Raw genomic sequence first — 26,598 nt, forward strand, 5'->3', positions numbered from 1 at the left:
AGATATATCTATCTTCTTCATTTCTCTCTCCTAAATCCTATAGGATAATGTCATGAAGTCCTTGATGGAAGGAATGGACTGTGCTTTGTTCATGTTTATATTCCTAGAACTTAGGTCTGTCCACCAAGCAGGTGATCAATAAATTATTGTTTGATTATTATAGTTTATTAGAAAATGTGTCTAGATAATGGTTTCTCACATTTTCCCATCCAAGTACCTATACTGACAGAGGGAAATGATGGTTCTAAAGTGTAGTTTGGGAATCCCCCAATCATTCTCACTTCTGACACCAGTTGCCAGTTCAGAGATCCCTCAAACCACCCTCAGTTTTGATAACTTACCGGGACACACAGAACTCACTGAAAGCTATTATATTCATGGTAATAGTTTACTACAGCAAAAGAACACAGGAAAAAGAAAAAACAAGAGAAGAGGTAGTTCTGTCTAGGAGTGTTTCACATTCAGAGCTTCCAGTTGTCTTCTGCCAATGCAGCTGTGAACAGTACTAATTTATTCTGGCAAGGATATGTGATAATATACATGGAGTAGTCAGAGAACGTCACCTAAGCCTTGGTGTCCAGAGTTTTTACTGGGGCTTGGTCATATTGATATGATGAATACCCACATGACTGACCTGTCTCCAGCCCCTCCAGAGGTTGAACTGGATATATTGTGATCCAGAGTCCCAAGAGTACACAATTTTGGGAGGAAATACAATCTAGGATCTTGAAAATATATGCAAATTTTGCATAGTTATCCCTAATATAGTTCTTTATTTTCATAGGCAAAATATTTAAAATAGCTTATTATTGAGTAAAATTGATACTCTAAGAACATAACTACTTTTATCGGTGATTTTTAAAAGTGGCTCACTGCTGGGGCACCTAGTTTAAGTAACACAAGTCCTTGTTATAAAAGCCACCAACAGCTCCTGTGTGACCAAGTCTAAGAAGTACTTCCAACTTGATCTTTCAACAACATAGTTGTCCTTCTTGAAACATTTTATTCTCTTGCCGTTCACTCATTACATGATTTAGTTCCCATTTCACAGGGCCCTTTTTGGTTTTCTCTGTTACCGCCTTCTTCATCTCACCTCTAGTTGTTGGAGCACCTCAGGATCAGGCTTGGCTTCTCTTCTCTTTTTTTATCCACTCTACATTTCAAAGTGAACTTACCAAGTCCAGTGGCTCTAAATACTTATTTTATGCTAACTCTCACATTTATAAAATTGGTCCAGAAGTTTTTCTGGTGGACCAAACTAATTTTTTCCTTCAATGTTTTAAAAGCCCCTCAAACTTAGCATGGTTGTGATAGATTGTCCACAAAGATGGCCACTGCTATGATTTGGATGTGAGGTGATCCCTTACCAAAAGCTCCTGTATTATGCAGGAATATTTGGAAGTAAAGTGATTGGTTTGTGAGAGCTGTAACCTAATCAGTCCATCCTAGTGCGAAAGGTCTGAGTGATAACTATAGGCAGGGGGGGCATGGCTGGAAGAGATGGGTCACTAGGGCTGTGCCCTGGAAGGTATCATCTTGTCTGTGACCACTTCCCCACTGTGTTTTCTGGTTGCTATGAATGGAGCCACTTCCTCTGCTTCACCCGTCTGCCATGATGTGCTGCCTCATCTTAGGCCCAGAGCAATGGAGTTGGTTGTCTGTGGACTAAGACCTCTGAAACTGTAAATATTCCCTCCTCTAAAATGTTATGGTCAGGTATTTTGGTCACAGGGATGAAAAGCTGACCCAAACTGCCACCAGCAATTCCTCCCATCCCTTTGCATGTGTGTCACTCCTTCCACCTTCCACCTTCCACATTCCACAGAGGGGTGGAGTCTACTTAAATCTCAGCTGGCTCTATAGCTTGATTTAATGAATATAATGCTTCTGTTTTTACTTTCTTGGGAATCCTGAGCCACCATGTAAAGAGGTACAGTACCCTGCTGGAGTTAGCTTGAGGAGAGAAAGAACCCCAACCAGTCCCAACTAGAGCAACCATCCCAGTTGAGGGAAAACACATGTGAGTGAAGCCATCTGGAATTATCCGGCCTCAGTCTAGCCCAGGAGTGACCCAGAAGAACCATAAAGCTAAGCTCAAGTTGATAATCATAAACAAATAAATAGTTGTTATTTTAAGATACTGTTTTGGAGTAGTGCATCAAGCAGCAACAAATAACTGAAAAATACATCCCAACTAAACTCTTCATTCCCTACCCTCAGTACTCCACAGCTCCAGTCTTCCCTGTCTCTAAATTGTACCACTATTCATCAAGGTGCTCAGGATGAAAGTCAGAAGGTCTAGTCATTCCAAGTTTAAAACATATTCCAAATTCTAACACTTTGACCAGTTCCACTTCTAGTGATACCGACGTTTACCGGTGACGAGTTCTGCTCCTTCTAATGTTGAAGATTGAACACTAGAGAAGCACGCCAAGGCAAGCATATTAAGCAGGTTTTATTTAAAGGTAATAATACAGACTTCTCCCGGCAGGAAGAAGGGGGCCATGGCTGATGTTCTAAAAGTCCCAAGAAGTGAGCGCACCCTACATCTTTTATAGGTTAAATTCTCTTTTGTTCTCCAGTTCTCTCCCCCCTTATCTCTCCTTCCTGCCTACGTGACTAGGCCTGGTTTTGCATTAAGTGAGAAGCCATGGGCAGGGGGACGCCAAGGTGATTCAGGCAGGCAAGGGCCCAGGGGGCATTAATTAGCAGCTCCATGCTTGCAGTCCTTGATAAAGGCAGGTAAATTTTTGGTAATCAATGGGCTCTGGAGCTCCTTGACATTCCATTCTTCCAGGAACAATCTCCAACTTCCAGAAGCAGATGGCTTCATGGCTTCATTTCCTCCAATTGACCGATTCCCTATTTCTACACTAACTACCTGTCCTTAATTCTGGCTTCACTAGCACATTCATTTTTTGCCTGGAAAATGGCAATAGTCTTCTTTCCATATTGTTAATTTTTCCTTATATTTAATAATCCTTAAATTTTAAATTTTTGAAACACTTTTTAACTTACTGAAAATTGCAGGCACAAATTGCAAGGACAAAGAACTTTTTTTTCTGAACCATCTGAGATGATGCTTTATTATGCCTCAAAACTTTAGCTTAATAAAAGCACTGTACTTGTTTATATTGTCTATATTACAAGGACTTCTCAAGCAACTACTGAACTAGCAAAAATATTTGACTTAGATTCATGTGTGGCATTTAGTGATTGTTTCTGAGCCTCTTTCAACCTGCTGTCTTTCACGTTCATGATTTTGTTATTTGGAAAATTATAGGCCAGTTATTTCGTGAAAGAAACTTGAATTTGAGTTTGTTGTTTCCTCACAATTAGATTCAGTTCATGAATCTTTGGCAGGAATACCATGGAAGTGGATCGTGGTCCTCTCACTGCAGTCTTTCAAGAGACATATTTCAATTTGTTCTGACTCAAGAATTTAATTTTGATTTCTTGCTAAGATGTAGTCTTCCAGGCTTCTCTACTGTAAAGCCACCTTTCCTCCTTTTGTAATTAAAAGAGTTTTGTTGGGAGCCACTTTGAGACCATGTCAATATTCTATTCTCCATCAAATTATTTGTTCATTTTTTTATATTAGCATTGATTCATGGTGTCCCATTTTATTTAGTGAGTTATGATCAAGTATTGAATCATGAAATCATGAAATCATAAAATGTTGAAATTGTTCTATATTTGGTCAGTGGAAACCCTTAAAAGTGGCATTTTGTCTTCTGGACATATCTCCCACCATTCCTTGAGCACTTGCTTGCTCCCTGAAACATGTTTCAAGCTTTTTTTTTTTTTTTTTTTTTTTTTTTTTAATGGGTGATTGAACCCAAGGGTGTTCTCATGGAACTATATCTTCAGCCCTTTGTATTTCATTTATTTATTTTTTTAGACAGGGTCTAAATTTGCTAAGTTCCTGAGGCTGGCCTTGAACTGTGATCTTCCTGCTTCAGCCCAAGTCACTAGTATTACAGGCATAAGCTACCATGTCTGGCCCAAAAGTTCATCTTATACTGTTCCCTGAAATTAGTCATTTCACCAAGGAATCCTGATTCTTTTTTGTGGAGAATGACATTTAGAAGCCAAGATCTGGGTGCTGTTCTCATTGCAAAGGAGATATTGTTTCGAGGACCTACCAAGTTACAAAGCTAAGGAATGTTATTTATTTTTATGTCCATTCACAGATATATTGAAAACCTTGAGTTTGCATTTACATCTTCCATTTTAATTCAATACTATAAAGTTTCTTTTAGTTTTCTCTTTTTATATTTGTAGCTTCATTCTCCATCATTGAGAGATCTGGCTCCCATTATCCTAAATGTGTTTCCTTATTTGATCAATCCCTAAGCATGCAACTGATATTTTTTGCTACTCCCTTGCCCCACATGGAAGCCCTGCTTAACCCACTTAGGGTCTGCCATCTGTATTACCTATCCTTTTACAGATTCTTTCCTCATCCCGTTCCTACCTACTTCTTCAGGTTTGGATGCTGGGTCACCCCGACAGGCACTCCTCTGCATCTGTGAAATCTCATCTCAACCCAGACTCCTTAACTCTCCAGTCACCCTCACCTCCCTTATGTTCTAGCCACATAGGCCTATAGGGTCTTTAGACTCAGTGCTACTCCTGCCTGGAATCTTTCCCTTCAGAACCTCACATGAAAGGTTCCTTTCTTCTATTAGGTCTCGGCTCAAAGGTCACCTGCTGTAAGAGGCCTTTGCTAGTAATGCTATCAATTCGTTTTCAAAAAGTCTCACATTTTGTAAATTTTCTCATTAAAAAAAAAAAAAAAGACAATAAAACTCAACTCGTATGATTGTTATTAGGGTTACAAGCAAGACTACAAGGATACACATGGGTAAACACCTTACACAGTATTTGGCATCCAACAAGGCTGTGATTCCCAAGTTTTGTTGTACATGGAACCATCTATGGACACATCTGAAGTTAATTGGTATGGGGTGCTGCTCCCCTGTTAACTCCAAAATGGGAAGCAAAGTTTCAAAACCATTGCAGTAAAGGGCAATTTCTGATAATTAAATTATATGGCAAATAACCCTAAAATAAAAATTTTCAAAACAGCAACAACAAAATAACTGTCATTATTCTGGCCTACTCCTGTTTTGCCAGTGTTTGACTTTGTATTGGGATAACCAAAATGAATCATCTCATCAAAAGTGAACTCATCACGAAGACCTGGAGGAACCATAAGTGCTCATTGCTGAACGAAAGATGTCAGTCTGAAAATGCAACCTATGATTTTAAATAACTGACATACTGGAAAGAAAACTAGAGAGATAATAAAAAGATCAGTGTTTGCCAGGGTTGCAGTTGGACAAGAAAAAGTGGAAGTGAATGGGTGGAATACAGGGAATTAAGGCAGTATAACTATTCTGTATGATACTGTAATTGTGGACACGATATTATACATTTCAAAAACCTACAGAACTGGGGCTGGGGTTGTAGCTCAGTGGCAGAGCACTTGCCTAGCACTTGTTTGATTCTCAGCACCACGTATAAATAAAGGTCCATTAAAAAAAAAAAAAAAACCTATAGAACTATACAACACAGTGAAACAAAATAAATGAGGAACTTTGGTTAACAAGGTATCAAGATGGAATAAAAATGTATCAATATTAGTTTATCTATTTTAACAAATGTACCACCAATGTGTTAATATGGGAAAGGGGGGAAGAAGGGGTATTTGAAAATTCTATACTTTTTCATCAGTTTTTATGTAAACCTACAACTGCACCAAAAAGTAAAGTATTATTTTGTGTGTGATACTGGGGATCAGGTATGCTCTACCACCATGCTATATCCCTAGCCCTATTAAAATTTTGAGTCAGAATCTTGCTAAGTTGACCAGGCTGACCTTAAACTTGTGATCCTCCTGCCTCAGCCCCCTGAGTTGTTAGGATTACAGGGGTATGCACTGCTCCCAGCTCAATTTTTAAAAAAGCAATAAAAAAGATGTTGTTTTTGTATTGTGATAATGTGGTAATCCTGAAAAGTAACTTTTTCACTGCTGCATTTATCAACAGTAACAAATTGCATATCATGTCAATATGTCATTCTAATTTGTACATTTTTGGCGATGGCAAGCTTTTAGTGTTTGAAGGGAAGAAAAATGACTTGCAGGATTCAAAATTCAGAGCCTAAGTTTAAGACCTTGGTTTTATTGCCTTTATCATTATCCAACAGCCTAAAAGAAACTCAGTGTTAAAATAAACCTCTTAGCTGGGTGTGGTGGTATTTTAGACACTTCCTATTGAAAAACTGAAACTCCAAAACATAACATTTTTAAAAACTTTTATTGTTAATAGCGAATTTCCACTTCTAGTTTTTTAAATAATAGGAATATACAGGAGATGAATGTCAGGAAACTGGTAGAATTATAATTTAAATGAAGACAATGAGAACATAAGATTTATAAATGTATAAAATTACTTGAATTTTGTTATACAACAAAAAATTAAATCTGGCTAATGACCTGCTTGTTTCAAATAGTATTAAAAACAGAATTGTCACACATCTCAAAACCAATTTGTTCTAGGTATTTCGACTGTACAGTGGTACTCATTAAGAGAATGAAAAGTACAGAGAAATTATTTTTTAAAATCTCATCGAATTACATGTAATAACTGAGATTCATACCAAGATATTTTTGGATGGAATAAAAATTATTAAGCAAAGATTGTAAAAATCTAAAAAAAAGTAGTATAAATTAGTCAGGTTGGTAAGAATTTTGGCAAACACATCATAGGTGGCTCAAACTCCATGTGTTCTTCCAAAATGAGAAGGAGATCCTGTAAGACCAACTGAGTGGGAAAGAGATTCTTTTCAGTACACAGGCAGTTCTTCCATCAGTAGTTGGTTTCCTGCCAAACAAATTGCTTAATGCTAAAAATTTACTGCTAAATGGGTGGAAAAAGACTTTTTTTTAGACTCTGAAAATTTCTTGTACAAATGCACTGAGAAACACTATTTCCAGTCTATTACCAAAGAGAGAAATGTTCCCTATTAAAATTAGTTTTACAACATGAAAAACTTCAAAGCACTAAACCACCTAAAAAATTTTAAAAATACTGAAAAGTACATAATCAACATGGTTTATATTCAGCTATTCCAAAAGTATGCTTCTTTTATTCTAAAAAATTCTATTTACAAAGTATGCTTACATTATGTTTTAAAAGACATTTATCAAATGAAAGCAAATCATTATAATGATTTTATAAAAAGATCATATCCTTTAAAACATTTTTTTGTCACTATTAAAAAAAGTAAAAGGCAGTAAAACGTCATTGTGGTGAAACAGCACGTGATCTTAAGGGAAGAAACATCTCACTAGAGCTTCCACAAGTTCCTCCATCTAACTGCAACTCCGGTGGCAAAGGAGGAGCCCCAGGGTCCCCAGGTCTAGGAAATGTAGTTGAAGAGAAGATGGTATTTTCAGTTCTGCCTACTTCCAGGACAGGTAAATTCAAAGAAGAATCAGTAGAAAAGAAGGGAGCTGTGCTGGATTCTCCTTCTGGGTGGTACATGACAGTGGATGCTCTCAGTTTTTCAGAGGAATTACTTTCATCTGAATTAGATCTAGAAAGGTTGTTCATGGCTCCATCTGGGAAAGGTTCACAGCTGCTACATTTCAGTCCTACAATAAAATTATTCAGATATAAATGAAAAAGTAAAAATCCGAGTCAACTCCAAGTCAGACCCATGCCTATAATCCCAGCTGCTTGGGAGGCTGAAGCAGGAGGATGGCAAATTCAAGGCTAGCCTGGGCAACTTAGTGAGACACTGTCTCAAAATAAATAAGAAAGGCTTTGGCTGTAACTCAGTGATAAAGCATCCCTCAGTTCAATTCCCAGTACCAAAAAAAATAAATAAAGAGATTACAAGATGGGTGTGGGCTGTTTCCCCCCAACCCCCCATACCCCATTTTTATTTTTCATTTTTTATTTTGAAACAGGGTTTTGTTACTTTGCTTAGGGACTCACTAAATTACTGAGACTGTCCTCAAACTTATGATCCTTCTGCCTGAGCCTCCCGAGTCTCTGGGATTATAGGCACGTACCACTATGCCCAGCTCATTTTGTAATTTCTTAGAGTATGAAATAGCCAGGCATGGATGGCACATGCCTGTAAAATCCCAATGACCGGGAGGCTAAGACAGGAGGATTGTGAGTTTGAAGCCAGTCTCAGCAACTTAGTGAGACCCTGTCTCAAAAAAAAAAAAAAAGAAAGATATTATATATATATTCATATATATTTATATGAATATATATATTCATATATATTTATATGAATATATATATTCATATATATTTATATGAATATATATTCATATATATTTATATATATATATATATAAAAGGCTGGAGATGTGGCTCAGTGGTTACACATCCTTGGGTTCACTCCTGGTATCAAGGGGGAAAAAAGACTATAAACTAGTTATCACATTATCAGAATTTAAATTGCAATTTATAAATTCTGTCATAATCCATTTCAAATCTCATTTGCTTTTCTTAACAATCACATTTGCTAGATAAGGAAGCAGTCTCAAAGAATCTAACTAACATGCTATAATTAAATGTATACCTAACCACTGAAGGAACTGGAAAAAATGAAGTAGTTCTAAAATCTTCCATAAAATAAGAAATAGCTTTCACGACTAATACTTTCAGCATTTTGGTAAAAAACAAAACAAAAAAACACAACACAACAAGAAGAACAACAACAGTGGACCTAGAAAAACAAAATTTAGAAGGCCACAACATATGCTAAAATTTTATGAGTTGATCAATGGCAATTACTGATTCTTGAATCACAGTGTATTAGAACTGAAAAGGATTTTAGAGGTCATATCATTATTGCTATCAGAAAACAGGTAAGTCATTCTTATTCCAAGACTACTTTGTGGGAAAGTGAGAACTGTAATGCAATAGATAATACCCTGGGTTCTCAACATAATAGTTTACTTAAATGAGAGTGCTTATTCCTGTAAAAGAATCTTGTCATATCCAAAGGGTCTAGTTGACAATTAACCCCAGAACTGAAAGAATAAACACAGATACAATTTATCTTTTTTGGTAGGCTTAGCAATTATTCAACCTGTTAAAGGTATGGAAACTCCTGAGTTAACAAATTTTAGTGAAACGTGCAATGTACATTTACATGTCATTTTTTCCACTAGTTTTTCAAATTTATAATACATTTAACACGTCTGTCCTATGCTACAGAAACTAATTTCTTATATATGGCTCATGAGGGGAAAAATTCCAAAGTGTCTCAATAAGGACATGGTCAGAGTCCTAAATTACTCAGTTCTTGATCTTTACTGCCAAGAACAATTGGAGTAAAGCTAGATCACATGAAGATTTAAATTAGTGCTCTGGAAAGAGAGAAGAAATAAAGGGGTTAGGGGCTGGGGATCTAAACTGTGCAGACAATTCTACACAATATTCCAATCAGTGTGTGTGCGCTCTGGGGTGAGAGTGAAATGGGATAGGTAATGCTATTCCCTTTATCAGTCTTAGTTCCCATGTTTCTCATGTCTTGCTAAACTAAGAGTGATTCTAATGTTTAAAGTTGTGTGCATACATATAATTAAACATATGCCAATAACTTTATTGTGATCAACTGGTAAGAGAATTAGCAGAGTTGAACTTTACCTATATACAGTTCTTAATATGTGATGTATTTTCAGAGATTACTTTTGAATTATTTTTACAGTACACTGAGTTTAGAAACAAACTCATATATAATGAGATTCCATCACATTATCTATAAATGATAGTGCTAAATAAATACAAATATAGGATAACAAATATTTCACTTTTGCAATGTATGACATCATATATGGTAAAAAAAAAAAAGAATATAATTCCAAAGCTTAAATTTTTTGAAAGCAATATGATTATTTCTGATTTTCTTTTGTTTTGCTTTGTACTTTATTTTGCTTTTCCTTTTTTAAAAAGCATTATTACATTAACTCTTTGAAACCTAAGATATCTCACCTTTCAGATGTTCTAGTTTTATATTTCTGAGTTTTAGCACTTCATCTGTAATCTTCTGTATCAAGAAGTTCTGTGTTTTTTCTCGCCGAATAGATTCAACAAGAGTGTCAAGTCCTTTTGGGTTTTCTTGTAAGTAGTCTAACAGTTTTCCAGCCCTTTTTCTACTTGATGTTCGGCAAGAAATTTCTTCAGTATCTTCTCTACTGAGTATTTTTTTTGCACGCAGATGATCAAAATGTCTCTCAGCTATGATTTTCTCACAAAGGTAAACACGTAAATTTTCTAAAGCCTAAAAGACAAAATATGCCTCAGTGTTATTTTGTACATCTAATAGAACCACACACGTGACTAAAAAGTATGAATCTTCTTTTTTTTTTTTTTTCTTTTTTAAAGTATTGGGGATTGAACCTAGGGCCTCGGTGTGCTAGGTACTCACCAACCACTGAGCTACATCCCCTAGGCCTAGGTAGGAATCTTATCTTGTGTGAGACAATGTTCTGAAGTCAGGAGGCTCAAGTCAGTTAAAATGCATGTTAATTAAGATGAATGTTCAAGTAGATACAAGCAGATCCCAGACATTCATAGCATGGTTCTGCTCTTACCTTCCCACCTGAAAATCAAGACCAGGTTGTTTTAAAGAGGGGCCAGACAAACCTAGGTCCTTAGATGAAAGTCTGCTTAGGGTCGCCGGTGGTGGTAAAAATGGAAACAGACTACTATATATTTTAGATACCATTTGGCAAGGAATTCAGAATTAATCAGGACCAGGGAGGATAACTTAGTTTGAAATCTCACAATTTTTTTTTTTTTTTGCGGTGCTGGGGATCGAACCCAGGGCCTTGAGCTTGCAAGGCAAGCACTCTACCAACTGAGCTATATCCCCAGCCCAAAATCTCACAATTTTTAAGTTTCTCATGTTTATTATTAATTATTCTATCTCCCTAGAGTCAAAACCATTAAAAACAAACAAACAGAAAACAAAACCCCTAAACTAAAAGAGCCCATAATGTATCAGTCTTTGGGATTGGTTAGAAAAACTGTAACTTCCTGAGTCAGTCTAGGTGGAAGGGGAGATGTGTGGTATGTGGTATGTTGTGTAGGGAGAGAAACCTAAAGGGAGAATGAGTGTTGGGAAAAATAAATCAAGAAAAAGGAGATCACAGAAAACAAGTCTAGACCTAAGAAGTGCTTGAACAGGCTTAATCTGCAGAAAACACATGTTGGTTTTTAATTATTTGTTCCTGTATTTCTTTTTATTTTTTAAACTAATACATAAAACACAAAAAGTACACATATTAATGGGGTGTCATGTAATGTTCTTTACATGTATATATTGTATATTGTTTAAATCAGGTCCACGTTGGTCTTAATAAATTTGATGTCAGTGATTGCATTTTAGTGCCTCTGAGTACTAGATATATGATCTTAAGTAAGTTAACTCCTCTGAACCTATTTCATCATTTAATTTTTATAAGGAATAAATATTATATGCAAAGTGCTTAGAAAAGCACCTGGTACACAGATGGGATGATGACAACAATGGTTAATTTAACTCACATTAAAAAATGATGACCTAAAGGCAATGGAAGATATCAGCAGAATCCTAGTATACACCAAGTCTTCTGGGTGAAGGCTTTCAGTTCACTGAATTCCCACATGTATGAACTGTATTTCACCATATAATCAGAGTTTATGCCAATATTTTTTTACACAAAAATGTGGGGTGCGCCCAGAAGGTGAATCTTTTTTAATTGTGCCAGTATTATAACTTAAAAAAAATTACTACTAAACTGTGTTTGGTGCACAGAATACTTATGAATGTATGTTAATGCAGTGGCAACAATTATGTAGTGAAATACAATATTTACTCCTGTAAGAGACCTTTTTTTAACATCTAAATTCCTAGTAAGCCAAATGCTGAGCACTGAATATACAAAGATGAACAAACTTGAATCCTGTATGCAAAGGGCTTCTGGTCTTGTTGAGGAATACATACCACATGCAAGCCAATACTATTAGATTATTGATATGGCCCAGACAAAAGGATTACAGGTCAAGTACTGGGCAAGCAAAGTGAGCAAGTTAACTCTATTCCTAGGACCTTGGAAATTTACAGAGGCTACACCTGAGCTGAAGGCATGAGGCTGTGCAGCTGGGGAAGACACTGAAGAGTTTTGATAGCTGGAACACAAGATGCATACGAAAGTTGGTGAGGAATGAAGTTGGGATGTAAAACAGGTTACATCACAAAAGACATTTTACAACATGCTCACGAACACCCATTTTCCTGTGGTCAAAAGGAAGAATCATCAAAGGTGTATAAATAAAAGGCAATAAGAAAACACTGCAGAGAACTAGGGGAGTCAAACTGGGGCCAAAGGAGGCCAGTCAGAAGATTGCTACAATCATCTTACATAGAATATCTTGCCTGTATGATTATAAGTTGTAAGGATGGAAAGAAAGATTATATTTTAAAAAGATAAACTTCTTGAAAAACTTCATCTATGGTCACATTACCACCTATATAATCAAGACCTTCTCCACTTAGACATTCTAAATATACTTCAAATTTGACAAGCCAAAACTAAATTTATCTTCCCCTATTCTTACCCCTGACACTCTCATTTGGAAGTCCAACCATCCATTCAGTCATGATATAAATCTAGAACTCATCCTTAAACTCTTCCTCTTTTTCACTCACTTGCCACATCCAATCACCCACCTACAAAGTCCTGCCAACTGACCATATATTTACCCACAATTACACACACACACACACACACACACACAATCTGCCCCTTCATTTCACTTCTACTATTACCATTGCCCTACTTCAGGTCATTATCATATCCTGCATGGACTAACAATAGAAGCCTAACCATACGTCCTACTTCCTTCCTCTTTCTAAAATTTCTCCTTTACATATCTATTAGATCTCTTAATTTTTCAAAAGAAAATGGAAATCTAAATTGTCTATAAACTCTAATACTGAAATGATGTTAGTATTTTAAAAATTGAAGTGTTCAACTTGTGACTTACGGGATAAAATTCTTCAATCAAGCAGAATAGTAGAGAGTTAAAAGCATAGCTCTGGAGTTAATCTCATTTCAAATTTTGAATCTGTCACATCTGTTGAGAGTTGGGGCAAGTTACTTAACCACTCAAAGCTTCAGGATCCGTATTGATTACATAATGATGAAAACAACTTGTAGAACATTTAGGAAGACTAACAGGGATGGCGCAGCACAGTACCTGATACACAATAAATGCTCAACAAATAATGACTGATTATTGTAGGAAGGATTCTTGATAATATGGTTTCACTACCTCTGACCTCCAACTTTATGCTCCCCTCCAAACTGCTGTCGCTCCATATTTATTTGTCACCTTTGTCCTTTTTCTTTTCTCACACTCTAAGTCCCTATTCATCCTTTAAGATTCAGGTCATCTTGCCAGGCACTGTGGCACATGCCTATTATATCCCAGTGGTTCAGGAGGATTGTGAGTTCAAAGCCAGCCTCAGCAACTTAGCAAGGCCCTAAGCAACTCAGTGAGACCCTGTCTCTAAACAAAATACAAAAAAGGGCTGGGGATGTGGCTCAGTGGTTAAGTGCCCCTGAGTTCAATTCCTGGTATCAAAAAAAAAAAAAAAAAAAAAAAAAAAAAAAAAAAAAATTCAGATCATCTCCTTTGAAAAGCCCGTCCTTAATTACCCAGGATTTGACAGATATCCCACTCCTCTGTCTTTGTAGCACCCTGTAAATACATTTCACCTTTCTATACACCAGGTTTCTTCTTTCACCCCATCTCCAGTTCGTCCCTAGACATTTCCATTATTCTTCAAGTCACCAATGATGTTCCTATTGCTAAATCAGATACTTTTTCATTTTCACCTTACTTCTCAGCAGCATGGACACAGTTGACATTCCCTCCTTGAAACATACTTCTTGTCTTATATGAATAACACACACGATCTCTATGGCTATAACTGCTTGTTTTTTGAAATTCTTCTCTTTAAAGGGTCTTAGAAAACCCTTTTGTCTTTTAGCTCTCAACCTCCTAAGTGAAATCAATCAACTCCATACTTTTATTTCTACCTTAGAACTCTCTTCTGACCTTCGGACTTGGTGGATCTAATTGACTTGATATTTCCCCTTACTAATCCAATTGCACTCTCCAATTCTTGCATTCAATTTATCATTTATTTCAAAAATGCACCTGGAATTCTGCTCCATTTATTTCCATTGCCTTCACTTGGATCCAAACCATCATCCTTTTTCATTTATATAAATTCCAGGAATTTCTTCAATGATTTCCCTACTCTCACTCTTGTTCTCAAGCCCACAGAATAGGTAGAGGAGTCTTTAAAAAAATGTAATTCTTCAATAAGTCTCTACTAAACCTGTGAGAAAAAAAACATGATTTAGCTCTAGCCTGTTGGAGGTCATATATAAATTATGGATTTGTTCGAGCCATTAAGCCAGGGAAGCTGCTTTTCTGAGAACTCCTCGGTGAAATTCCCCAATTTGAGAAAGCCCAGATCATGCTGGTGCACTGTTGTAGCTCACAGCCTTAGGATAGAGCAGCCTCCCCGAGATGAGCAGAGATAAACATAACCGGCAAAGCACCAAGCAACCTGTCTACCCAAGAGCCCCTGCTATACTGAAACCTTATACCTACCAATCCCCTTTGATCTGTACCTCTATAAATAAAGCAAGTGCAGGTTTTTTCTTTGTTAGAAGCCAGACCCCTCTGGTCAGCTCAACTGGTCACGCCCCTGCTTTGAAAATATATACTTCTTGTCTTTTTTCTTTATTTCTTGTTATATTACTTTCATAGCTTTTATTTTGCAGCCAGCCCATCCCTCCAATGGGTACCTACTCCCGTGCCCACGTGGGAGTTCACCTCAGGCTACCCTTTGCCTTCTTATAATAGTCTCAATCCCACAAAGGTCTTGCCTGTTTTAAATCTGTGGCAAATTCTATTCTGCCTAGAATGTTTCCCCCTAGTTCTGTCATACTCTTCAGGATTCAATTTAAATGTAATCTCCAATGACCATGCTATCTTAAGCAGATTTTCTCTGTTACTGTCTCATCTGTTTGTCTCCTTCATAGCACTTACCATAATTTGTAATTACACATGTATTCTCTAATGACCTATATGTTTGAAACAGGCAAGAATCAGGTATTTTTTTTTTTTTTTTTAATACTAAATACCCTATACTTACCAGAGTGCCATGTAGATAGTGTTTTAGGTAAATGCAGAATTCAATGCACTTATTTTGTGAATTAAAATGATCATTTTATGGCTATCTCCCATCCCCCAAGAAATTGAGCTCTTTTAAAATTAGGATTGTGTCTTGGTTTTTAATTTTTGAACTGTTAGAATCAATCACATTATCAGACTTGAAGTACCATGTAATTTGTATTTATTAAGATGAATTAAATTCAACCAAAAAGATAAGGTAAAAACTAGATAAGGAAGAGGGGGAGGAGGAGATCCTAGGAGTTCCTAGAAGAACTGGACCCCACTGCAGACCCCAGACCCCAATGGATGCCTGAAATCTTGGACAGATCTATACACAAACACTGTGATACCATGATAATCTGACTTGAGATAGCTACTGAGTGACTAATGGGCAGGTAATGTACACAGGATAGATATAGTGGACAAAGGGATGACTCACAATCCTGGTCGGATGGAGCAAAATAATATAAGATTTTACCATGCTACTCAGTGCCCAATTTAAAATCTATGAATTTCTGCAGTTTTTCATTTAATACTTTTGGATGATGGCAAGTGAAACCACAGAAAGTAAAACCTCAGATAACACAAAGTTATCCTCAGAGGGACAAGTGTTCATCATTTATCAAATAATACATAAGGAACAGCAAGCAACTTTGGGGGAAGGATGATAATAAAAAGTTCAACTTTTGATGATACAAAGTGAGCAATCTGTAGAACATAAAAACCAGATTTCCAGTAGATATTGGAAATTAGGGCCTAGAACTAGAGAGAAGGAAGGTCAATATGCAAAGGACAATTTTCAAACTTTCCAAGGTCATAAACAATTTTGAAAATATGGAAAATAGGAGATCTAGGGTTTGAACATGTCGCGCTTGCAGCGAGTACCCGGGCGGGATCCGCGAGCTGGTTTCAGAGCTGAGGGGAGAGACTGCACTACCTCTGTACCCCAGGGGCTGTTAAAGGCGGCGAGGAAGAGCGGACAGTTAAACTTATCGGGTAGGAACCTCAGTGAAGTTCTACTGAACGATGGTGGGAGCAGACAGATTTGACTAAACTAATCATATCAAACAATAAACTTCAATCACTGACAGATGATCTTCGACTCTTACCTGCATTGACTGTTCTTGATATACATGATAATCAGCTGACAGCACTTCCTTCTGCTATAAAAGACCTTGAAAATCTTCAGAAGCTTAATGTCAGCCATAACAAACTGAAAATGCTCCCTGAAGAAATTGCATATCTAAAAAACCTGAAGGGCCTGTACCTCCAGCATAATGAGTTAACTTGCATACCAGAGGGATTTGAACAACTTTCCAATTTAGAAGATTTAGATCTTTCAAGCAATTGTCTTTCAATTGTTCCTGCTAGTTTTTCTTCTCTGTTGAGTCTGATTCGACTCAATCTTTCCAGTAACCAACTGAAGAGTTTGCCAGCGGAAATAAGCAGAATGAAAAAATTAAAGCATTTGGATTGTAATTCAAATCTCTTGGAAACTATACCTCCTGAATTGGCTGGCATGGAATCACTAGAATTGCTTTATTTGCGGAGGAATAAATTGCGTTTTCTACCAGAATTTCCTTCATGTAGACTATTGAAGGAATTGCATGTAGGTGAAAACCAGATTGAAATGTTAGGAGCAGAACATCTTAAGCATCTGAATTCCATCCTTGTGCTGGACCTGAGGGATAACAAGTTAAAATCTGTTCCAGATGAAATTACACTACTACAGTCTTTGGAAAGACTTGATTTAAGTAACAATGATATTAGTAGTCTGCCCTGTTCATTGGGAAACCTACATTTGAAATTCCTGGCACTAGAAGGAAATCCTTTGAGAACCATTCGGAGAGAAATAATAAATAAGGGAACTCAAGAAGTTCTAAAGTATCTACGAAGTAAGATCAAAGATGATGGTCCTAGCCAAAGTGGCTCTGTTGCTGAGACTGCCATGACACTACCAAGTGAGTCCAGAGTCAATATACATGCCATTGTCGCATTAAAAATATTAGACTACAGTGATAAGCAAGCAACTTTGATTCCTGATGAAGTTTTTGATGCAATAAAAAACAACATCATCACTTCTGTTAACTTCAGTAAGAATCAACTATGTGAAATTCCAAAAAGGATTGTAGAACTGAAGGAAATGGTTTCTGATGTCAATCTCAGTTTTAATAAGCTTTCCTCTATATCCTTGGAGTTATGTATGCTTCAAAAATTGACTTTTTTAGATCTAAGGAACAATTTTTTAAATTCTTTGCCAGAAGAAATGAAATTGTTGATAAGACTACAAACGATCAATCTTTCCTTTAATAGGTTCAAAATGCTACCTGAAGTTTTGTATTGTATCTCAACGCTTGAAACAGTTCTGATTAGTAACAATCAGGTTGGATCTGTGGATGCTCAGAAAATGAGGATGATGGAAAATCTGACCACATTGGACCTTCAAAATAATGATCTCCTACAAATTCCACCAGAGCTTGGTAATTGTGTGAACTTAAGAACTTTACTACTAGATGGAAATCCATTCCGTGTTCCTCGAGCAGCTATATTAATGAAAGGAACCGCCGCTATACTGGAGTACTTGAGAGACCGAATTCCTACTTAAATGGCATTTTCTAATCCTGATCATCATGTTAATTCTTAGAAGAATATTACATTTTGTTTTAGTGTCATCCTAAAGGTGATTGCTGTAACTGATCTCCTAGTTTACCAGTTATCGCCTAGCCATTGGTATAATTGGCCTGGGCTATTTTCACTGCCAATAAATATTTTTCATTGATAACTATTCAAAAAAAAAAAAAAAAAAAAAAAAAAAAAAAAAAAAAAAAAAAGAAAATATGGAAAATATCTAAGTAAAATTAAAACATGGAGTTTTTTCATAGACCTCCTGAAACTCATTCACAGTTTCCTCAATGTTTCAAATTTCCAATACAGGTATAAACTGAAATTATGGAAATGGATAACATCAATGAATCAACAAGAGAGGTGCAAAGATTTGGAAGCACTTCTATGCATCTGTATTTTGTATACAGTTGTTATTTTCTCACTTGTAATCTTTCAGGTCCTGTTTTATGAGCTATAAAATGGTAATACCAATTGTCTGCCTTAGAGGTTGTTGTAAAAATTAAGTGGGAAAACTGGAAATTGTGTGATGAAGAATCTGGAACATAATAGACCTAGCTCTTGAAGTTTATGATTTTACTGGCATCCTGAATAAGACAACACTTATTTATTCAATGTCCCAGTCTTATCTCAACTAGAATGTTAAATATGGGCCTGGCCTTCACCTGTTGTGTCTTCTAGGCCAAAGGGCACTACTTTCCACCCAGTAAGCGCTCCATAAATCTCTGTTGAATGAGGAAACTAAGGCACAATTCCCAGTCACGTCCAGTTTCCTTCTACTAGTGAGTCACAGCAACTCTAATTATGAATACAGTGTAATAAACATTACAGAAGAGGAAAAAGAGATTTGAAGTAGATGAACATTAAAAAAGCTGCTGTGCCATCAAGTTAGCAAAAATGATTTTGTAAAAGTACTACAATGTTAGGAATGCACATCGTGTTTTTAACTTGAATTAATGTAAAGTGTATTTTAGTGGTGTTTAGACCTCATCTGGTAAAACAAGTAATTGAAAGCAAAGAAAAAAAGAAACAGGTCGTACCTAAACAAAGCCTTTCTTGACAACTAAATATTTAGGTTTGTGCAGTTCTGCAACATCCAAGCAGAAGAGCAGAATTTGGCTACTGAATATTTTCAACGTTTACCTTTAAATTAATTCTGAGTTACAGGTATTGTCTCCCCCACTCCATTTAAATATGTGGGCGTCTGCTTACTAGGGGAATTCCAGGCTGCACTTTCAGCTGTTGAGCTTACCCCAGTCACTTTTGCAAAAAGAGTTTCACATATTTGCTCCACTGCATGGGATCTTTTATCTGGTCCAGCTTTTGCTCTAGATTGAGACAGCAACCTAGGCAGTCTGACTCAAGGAAGAACCCGAACCGTTTCCCTAACAGTGTAGCTCCAAGAGCGCAGTGGCGAGTAGGGGGAATCGTGACGCGATGGGCGAGGAATAGGCAAGATGATGACTGTGAACAGACCCTCCGCTGGACAAGGTTTAAAATTCCAAGCCCTGCATTTAATGACTTAAACCTGGAGTAACCAGTCACTGAGCATCACTTCCACCAAGGTCCCTGGATACAGGGCTCGCTGCGGTCCTCCGATGCGTGGACCTTCGGTTCTTCCTACCAGAAGGCTCCTCCACGTCCTGCGACTCCGGATTTCCGCTTTCCTCCCCCGCCGGGCTGTAGCCCGTCCCCAACCGCGCCAGGGTAAGGTAGTACTACTCACGTCCTTCTTCACTTCAGTCAGATCCTCTTCTGTGAGGGACGGCGCGGTGGGTTCCATGGCGGAGGTGGGCGATGGCGCTTCTTCCGGGTCCCGGAGTTTTCGCGGCGCCGCCCCACCCTAACTGGGGGCTTTCGCCTCCGGGAACGGGGGAAAAGAGGAAGTGGAGAAGATGGGGGGGAGAGGGCCGCCCCTTAAAAAGCAGAGCCTCGGGGGGATCAAACCGTAGCGCTTCCGGCTCCGCCTCTGGAGCTAACAGCGTTGCAAACCTACCTCGTCGCAGGAAGAACCTTACGGCAGAACGACTTCCCTCTGCTAGAGGCTCAGATGCTGACACCGCCCCTCGGGGAGGCGGGTCCGTCTGGAGCCCACCCCACCTCTGCGTCAGCCAATCGGTGTCACCCTGCGGGCCGCCTGTCTCCGCCCCCCAGCCGGGGCCTTTCCGAAGTGGTTCCGCCCATAGAGGACGTCACCTCAAGCCACGCCTCCGCAGGTCGTTTGCGTGAGGAGTTGGGTGGCCTCCCAGTAAGAAATCTTCTGTGGGTTGGGACCTCACTGCTCAGCCCAGGGGGCCCTCTTCGCAGAGGGCTCAGTTTGGTGGAGTCTGATCTCCGCTCGTTATTGTCTTCGGGTTCCTCCTCTTTTCCCAGACTTTGCCCTATGATTACCTGTTGCTGTATTTATCTAAATTTTAAAATTATTTGGCCATACACAAACACGTACTTGTACACACACACACACAGACTAACTACAATTAAAGAAATTTTGGAAGAGGAAAAAAAAAAACAAAAACAAAAAACAAAACCCTAAATCCCACCACTTTAAAAGCACCTTGTCGACGGAAAATAACTCTGCTTTAAGGAAATAAGAAAATGTTTTTTTCTGAGCTAAAACGAATGACTATGCCCTGGGAACAGAAACTCAAGTTTAACAACATGAGTTCCAAATGAACACTGATTCCCAAGGATAATGGTTCTTTTGTGAAGAGATTATACAAACTTTTAGACCTCTCCAAAGCGGGCAGGGTCATCATGACACTCCTCCACAAGATTCGGAAGCTTTCAATAAAGTAAATTTCCTCCAAGACTCAGGTATTGGCTCATTGGCAGCCTTAAGGTTCAATAGAGGCCAGAGGTCCGTCAAGCTTAGTGTATCCAGTAGTCACACAAATGCTAGGTCCGACACAGAAGCAGATGATAAATGGCAAAGGAGCCTAAAATAGCCCAATACAACTTGAGCGTCTTAATTTGCAGTACTTCCTCTCTCCACAAGGTCTGGATAATTCGATCAGCAAGATTCCAGCAACCTAAAAGTTCCCAAATACAAATGCGGCCTCTTTAGTTCACAACCTAATGTAACACATGCATGCTTTTTGGTTACTGCTCATTACAAACATAATTTTTCCTCATTTATTAATCTATGTGACGGAGAGAGGCTTATCTCATAGGGCAGCTGGGAGTATATGCAAAGGTCCTAGAGGTACTTGGCACACAATTGGACTCTTTTTATTTATTATTTTTTTAATCACTCCTTACTAATATGTTCTAGGCATCTTATGCTATGAGAGTTTTCCATTTATTGAAGGAGAATAATTAATAAATGGCTAATCCCAGAACACTATCTAAAAAATAGTAGTGTATGTAAAGCATACATGGATGAGAAGCTCTACATAGAGCCCTGGAGGGCTCAAGGTAGTTGTTTGTACAGCATGCTAAATAAACTAGGAATAAACTAGAGGGTATAGGAAGTTACAAAGGTAGATTTGTGGACAAACTTGGAGATCCCAATGTTTATTTTATTTATTTATTTTTGTAGTGGGCATTGAACCGAGGGGTACTTTTCCACTAAGTACATCTTCAGTCCTTTTACTTTTATTTTGAGACAGGGTTTCACTAAGTTGTTTAAGGTCTTGTTAAGTTGCTGAAACTGCTCTCAAACTTGTGATCCTTCTGCCTATTTCCCAAGTCAATGGGACTAAGACATATACCACCATACCCAGCCCCAATGTTTAAATGAAAGCAAAATAACCAGAAAAGATCATCATTGCCAAAGCCATATCTATATAGTTTTGATCACAACACAAACTTTTGCTCTTTACATTAACATTATACTATATTATGTTATGTCTTTTCCCATATTGATATATATAAATGGTCTTTTTCTGATTGCTTGATCTTCCATCTTTGACATAACCTAATTTATTTAACCAATTGTGTTTCATTTAACAAATATTTATTGAATGTCAACTATGTTCTAGGTACTAGGAAACATCTGTGAACAAAATGGATAAAAATTCCTTTTCCTGTGGAATTTATATTCTAGCAGGTGTATGTTTGGGGCAAGAAAGGTTAACATTTGAAATTTTATATAAAAGTTATATGGAGTCATATGGAGAGTGTTATGAGTAGAGGGAATAGCCGACAAAATACTCCAGTGTGACTGGAAGGAGCTGAACTCCTCTGTGCCACTATCAAAGTTTACTGTGGTGTGCCAGATCTGAGTCATTTAGGCTTACTCTGAGTCAGATGGGAAGCCACTGGAGGCTTCTGAGCAGAGGAGTGATATGATCCGATTTATCATTTGAGAAGAAGCACTTTCACTATTGTGCTGAGGGGAAAGAAGGTGGAAGAGGGAGGCTAGTTAGAGAGCTATTGCTATAATCCAGACCCAGGAAGTGGTGGTTCAGACGAGGATGGTAGCAGTGAGGATAGTGGGAACATTTTGAAGAGAAGTGGAGAGGTGATTTGATTTTATCTTGAAAGTATTACTGTAGCTGCTGAGTTGAAAGCAGACTGCAGGTGACAGGGTGGAAGCAGGGACCAGCTGCAGGTTACCACAGTCATCCAGGCAGAGTTAAAGGTGGCAGACCAGGTGGGAGAATCTTACACACCCTCTATTTGTACCTTAAATTATTTCTAATTTATTGTTATAAAAATTTGTCACAGGTTTTAAAAAAATTTTTTGCATAGATTTTTTTATCTATACATTCCCCAATCTTTTCCTTTGGAATTATCTTTGCCCTTATATAAATGTCCAGGAGTAGAAGTACAGAGTACAAGAAAATTAATAGTTTATGACTTCTCATGTATATTTCCACAGGTTCTCTCCATTGGCTGTATTGGACTGTTCATATGTAGGAATGAAATGTTTGACTACAACCATATCAGCTTTGCTGATGAAAGACAAGTTTAGAACCCATTAAAGTAGGGGATTTGAATGCTGACAATCCAATGCACCCATTTTCAGGTTGCTTCTGTTCTTTTTGAAAATGAAACACTCTGAACCTACCAAAATATAAAGAATAATATTACGAATATCCTTAACTCATAATCAAGATTTAACAGAGTACCATATTTGCTTCTATTATGGCATTTAATTACCAAATGTTAGTGACAGACCAGTCTGATTCTTGAAACTTCTTTCTGGCCTTTTACTGTACATCTGATTTTTTCCCTGTCTGACATCATTTAATTTCTGATGCCTTCAACTTTCCATTCTCAATATTAGCTCACTTACTCATATGGTCAACTAAAAAGGTAAGGGTCTGGTCTGGGTCAGAAGTGGAAGTAATGGAATATGGAACTGGGATCAGATGAGAGTGAATGAGGATCTTGGGAGTTTTTTACAGTTGAAAGTTAACAGTATGTTTTTTAGGTTATGTTCTCAACATTCCCAAGACCAATTGCCTAACTCAAAGCAACCACATCTGAACACCATGTGCCTGATCACAGAGCTAGTTTATAGTTGACCTTGCGGTTCCCACTTCTTTATTTTTTTTTTTTAATGCATCCTTCTTCCTTCATTAGTAAATTCATTTTTCCTTGTCTGCCAATTCACAGTGTCAAAATATAATGAAAGTTGGTGTTGGGGCAGGCCCCAAAATGGCTGTAGTTAGGCTCTTTCGCTGAGACTTTGGTGGGCTATGTTATATTTTTAGTATGTAGCCAGGGCTAGGAACTAGCTATGTTATGGCTAGTCAAGGCCAGAAACATTGTGGTTCAGCATATAGACTCAAGGTCATAAACATTAACTTGTGAGCATGCTCCCCACCTTATGTTACCTGTTGGCAGTATGCTTTCTTTGTTTTAGCTGTATATAAAGGACCTACGAAATGGCTTTTGGGTGCTGGCTAATAATGGTTATGGCCACTTCTGAATAAAGGATGACTAATATTCCCACCATGCCTCTCATCTTCCACTTGCTGAACCTCGAACCTTGTTTTCTGAGTCAGAACTCCCACATGACAGTTGGGCATATTTTCAAGAAAAGATCCCTGCCTATTTCACCTCATTCCCATTCCCCAACATAGCCCCTATGCCCACCTCAACTTCTAAGCACACTATCTTAGCTACTACGAACATAAGGCAGCTCCTCATAGTGGCTTGGCATGTGACACATTGGGCTGGCATGTTCCTTTCCTGAGGTTGTCATAATGAACTACCACAGACTTGGTGACTTAAAACAATAGAAATTTATTCTCTCACCATTCTGGAGTCTAGAAGTCCAAAGTCAGCAGGGCCATGCTGTCTCTGCTGGTTATAGGAAAGAATTTTTCCTTGCCTCTTCCTAACTTCTGGTGAATGCTGTCAGGTCCTGGCATTCCCTGGACCATGGCAGCATCAGTTGGGAATGTCAAGAACATAACCTAAAAAGCATAAAATTAACTGTTGGCTGTGAAATATTCCCAAGATCCTCATTCAGTTTCATCCAATCCCTATTCCTTATTCCCTTACCTCCATTTCTAAGCCAGACCAGATCCCTTTTTTGTTGATTAAATGAATAAGAGAATGAATATTGAGAATGTTAAGGTGTCAGAAATGAAATGATGTCAAAGACACGGAGTCAGATGTACAGTAAGGGGCAAGAAAGAAGGCTCCCTTCCATCTCCATCTTCATGTGACTTTTGCTGTGCTTCCTCCTGTGTTTGTGTGTCCAACTTTCCTTCTTATAAGAACACCAACTACCCAGGGAATGATGGAATGCCCTAAGTGTCCTGCAACTCTGGGTGAACCACTTGACCTTTTCACTAGGGAGAGAACTGGAAACCAACCAATGCACATTCTGCAAAGAGGAGGGTCATAGGAGAGGGAGATGTTCCTGAGGAACATCCACATGTGCTCATCAAGACCCTGACCTATCCTGGAAGATGGGATAACTGATAGAGGAAGACTGAAAGAGCCAAGAGGCTTCCAATAAGCTCCCAAAAGTGAGCCCTGGGGCATCTCAGCTGACCCTAACCATAGATAGGAACAAGGTTAATTTTTGGCCAACTTGGTCTTAAATACCTGGCAGGAAAGTGTAACTAAAGAACAATCATAAATAGAGATTTAAAAAGACTTTTTTTTCCATTTTAAATGTAACTTGATATACATTTTCATCAGCCTTACCAAAAGTGAAGAATATAGAAAAAGGAGTCATGCATGAGTGTCTGATAAAAACAATCAGAAGAGACTCTGCTAAAATGATTCTTGCCCCAAGTTAATTTTTCAAAACAGACAGACATGCTTTAAAAAATCAGATCCTGCCTGGTGTGGTGGCACATGCCTATAATCCTAGTGACTCAGGAGGTTGAGGCAGGAGGATCTCAAGTTCAAAGCCAGCCTCAGCAAAAGCAAGGCACCAAGCAACTTAGTGAGACCCTGTCTCTAAATAAAATACAAAATAGGGCTGGGGATGTGGCTCAGTGGTTGAGTGCCCCTGAGTTCAATCCCTAATATCACCCCCCAACCCTCCAAAAAAATCAGGTCCTGAGATATGTACAGGCAAATAAAACTATTAATGCTTACTTACCTAACTTCACTTGCCTGTTAACCACTGTTAAGAACTCTGGTAACTATACTTCTGCTCTCGTTGCTCAGTTTGGGTCTTTTAAATCTAATAAAGCCTGTATCTTCTAGATTACAACAATTTCAGGTTAAAAGGATGGCAACACAAGAATATCAACCCAACCGAGACCGGTGTCTATCTCCTTTAGAACAGTTAAGATGAGACTTTTGATCCTGACTAGATAGGGTCATTGCCCCTTGCCAGCCTGAAGTAGCCAAAGAAGATGGATCTTCACCCCTTACCAACCTTTAAGATTAAAGGATCAAAGTCGTGGGTGAGAAGAGATAGGGATTTAGGATAAAGAAAGAAATACGGAATCTTTTTTTGCGGGGTGCGAGGGTACCGCTTTTGCTGGGGCTGGCTTTGAACTCGAGATCCTCCTGCTGCAGCCTCCCAAGTCACTGGGATTACAGGTGTGTGCCACCATGCCTGGTCAAAATACTGAATCTTAAAGAAAACACTCACAAGCTATTGAGAAGTAGAAAGCTTAGTTGTAAATCTAACTAAGGCCCATGCCCTTGTAAAATGAGGGAAGTAAGCAAGCGCAGGGAAAACTGGCCTGAAATTGTGCAGCTCCACCCTGGAGGCACGCCAGTTCAACCTGATACCCTTCCGTAAAGATTGGACCCCCAGCCCAAGTCAGGGCTGCTTCTCACTCTTGAGACAGCCAGCAGTCTCCCTTGAATGTGTATCTATCTTCCTAAATAATGCCAGAAAAAAAAATGCCAGAAAATAAAATAAATAAAAGAGCACCAACCACTGAATTTAGGGCTTACCTTACTGCAGTATGACCTCATCTTAACCTGATTATGTCTGTACAGACCCTCCAGTTATGAACCACACAATGCTACTTCAGTAAACAGCAGGCACATGTATGGTGATGGTCCCATAACACTACAACAGAGCTGAAAAGACTCCTAGTGGAGATTTCATAGCATCATAGGGCACTGCTTACTCAGGTTTTCATGGTGATGCTGGTATAAACAGACCTCTGTGCTGCCAGTCATTTAAAATATAGCACATATAATAATTACATATGGTATGAAATACTTCATAATAATAATAAATGACTGCTCCTGGTTTATATGTTTACTATACTATACTTTTTATTGTTATTTTAGAGTGTACTCCTTCTACTTATAAAAAAAAGTT

The 26,598-nt window shown here is 38.1% G+C and overlaps 1 protein-coding gene and 1 pseudogene across 2 annotated transcripts; one reads left to right on the forward strand and one right to left on the reverse strand.

The window, feature by feature from the left end:
- Window positions 1-6,042: 6,042 nt before the first annotated feature.
- BCL10 (BCL10 immune signaling adaptor) lies at window positions 6,043-19,963 on the reverse strand. The gene is made up of 3 exons (XM_079140015.1): window positions 19,624-19,963; window positions 10,029-10,317; window positions 6,043-7,663 (listed from the first exon to the last, which is right to left on the reverse strand). The coding sequence occupies exons 1-3, from the start codon at window positions 19,678-19,680 to the stop codon at window positions 7,311-7,313; spliced, it is 699 nt and encodes a 232-aa protein (XP_078996141.1). The 5' UTR covers window positions 19,681-19,963; the 3' UTR covers window positions 6,043-7,310.
- Window positions 16,134-18,066, forward strand: LOC306660991 (leucine-rich repeat-containing protein 40-like; annotated as a pseudogene). Its single transcript has one exon. The product of its transcript is annotated as a leucine-rich repeat-containing protein 40-like (transcript).
- Window positions 19,964-26,598: the final 6,635 nt, after the last annotated feature.

The sequence above is a fragment of the Sciurus vulgaris genome (genome assembly GCF_902686455.1).
Source record: "Sciurus vulgaris genome assembly, chromosome: 1".
Lineage (NCBI taxonomy): Eukaryota > Metazoa > Chordata > Mammalia > Rodentia > Sciuridae > Sciurus > Sciurus vulgaris.

What these genes read in the sequence shown, in the direction of transcription:
- BCL10 (XM_079140015.1), bottom strand. Translation starts at nt 19,680, where the DNA reads ATGGAACCCACCGCGCCGTCCCTCACAGAAGAGGATCTGACTGAAGTG. An exon ending in TGACTGAAGTGAAGAAGGAC is followed by an intron (nt 10,318 to 19,623) that starts GTGAGTAGTACT and finishes TTTGTCTTTTAG; the next exon opens with GCTTTAGAAAATTTACGTGT. An exon ending in AAAACTAGAACATCTGAAAG is followed by an intron (nt 7,664 to 10,028) that starts GTGAGATATCTT and finishes ATTTTATTGTAG; the next exon opens with GACTGAAATGTAGCAGCTGT.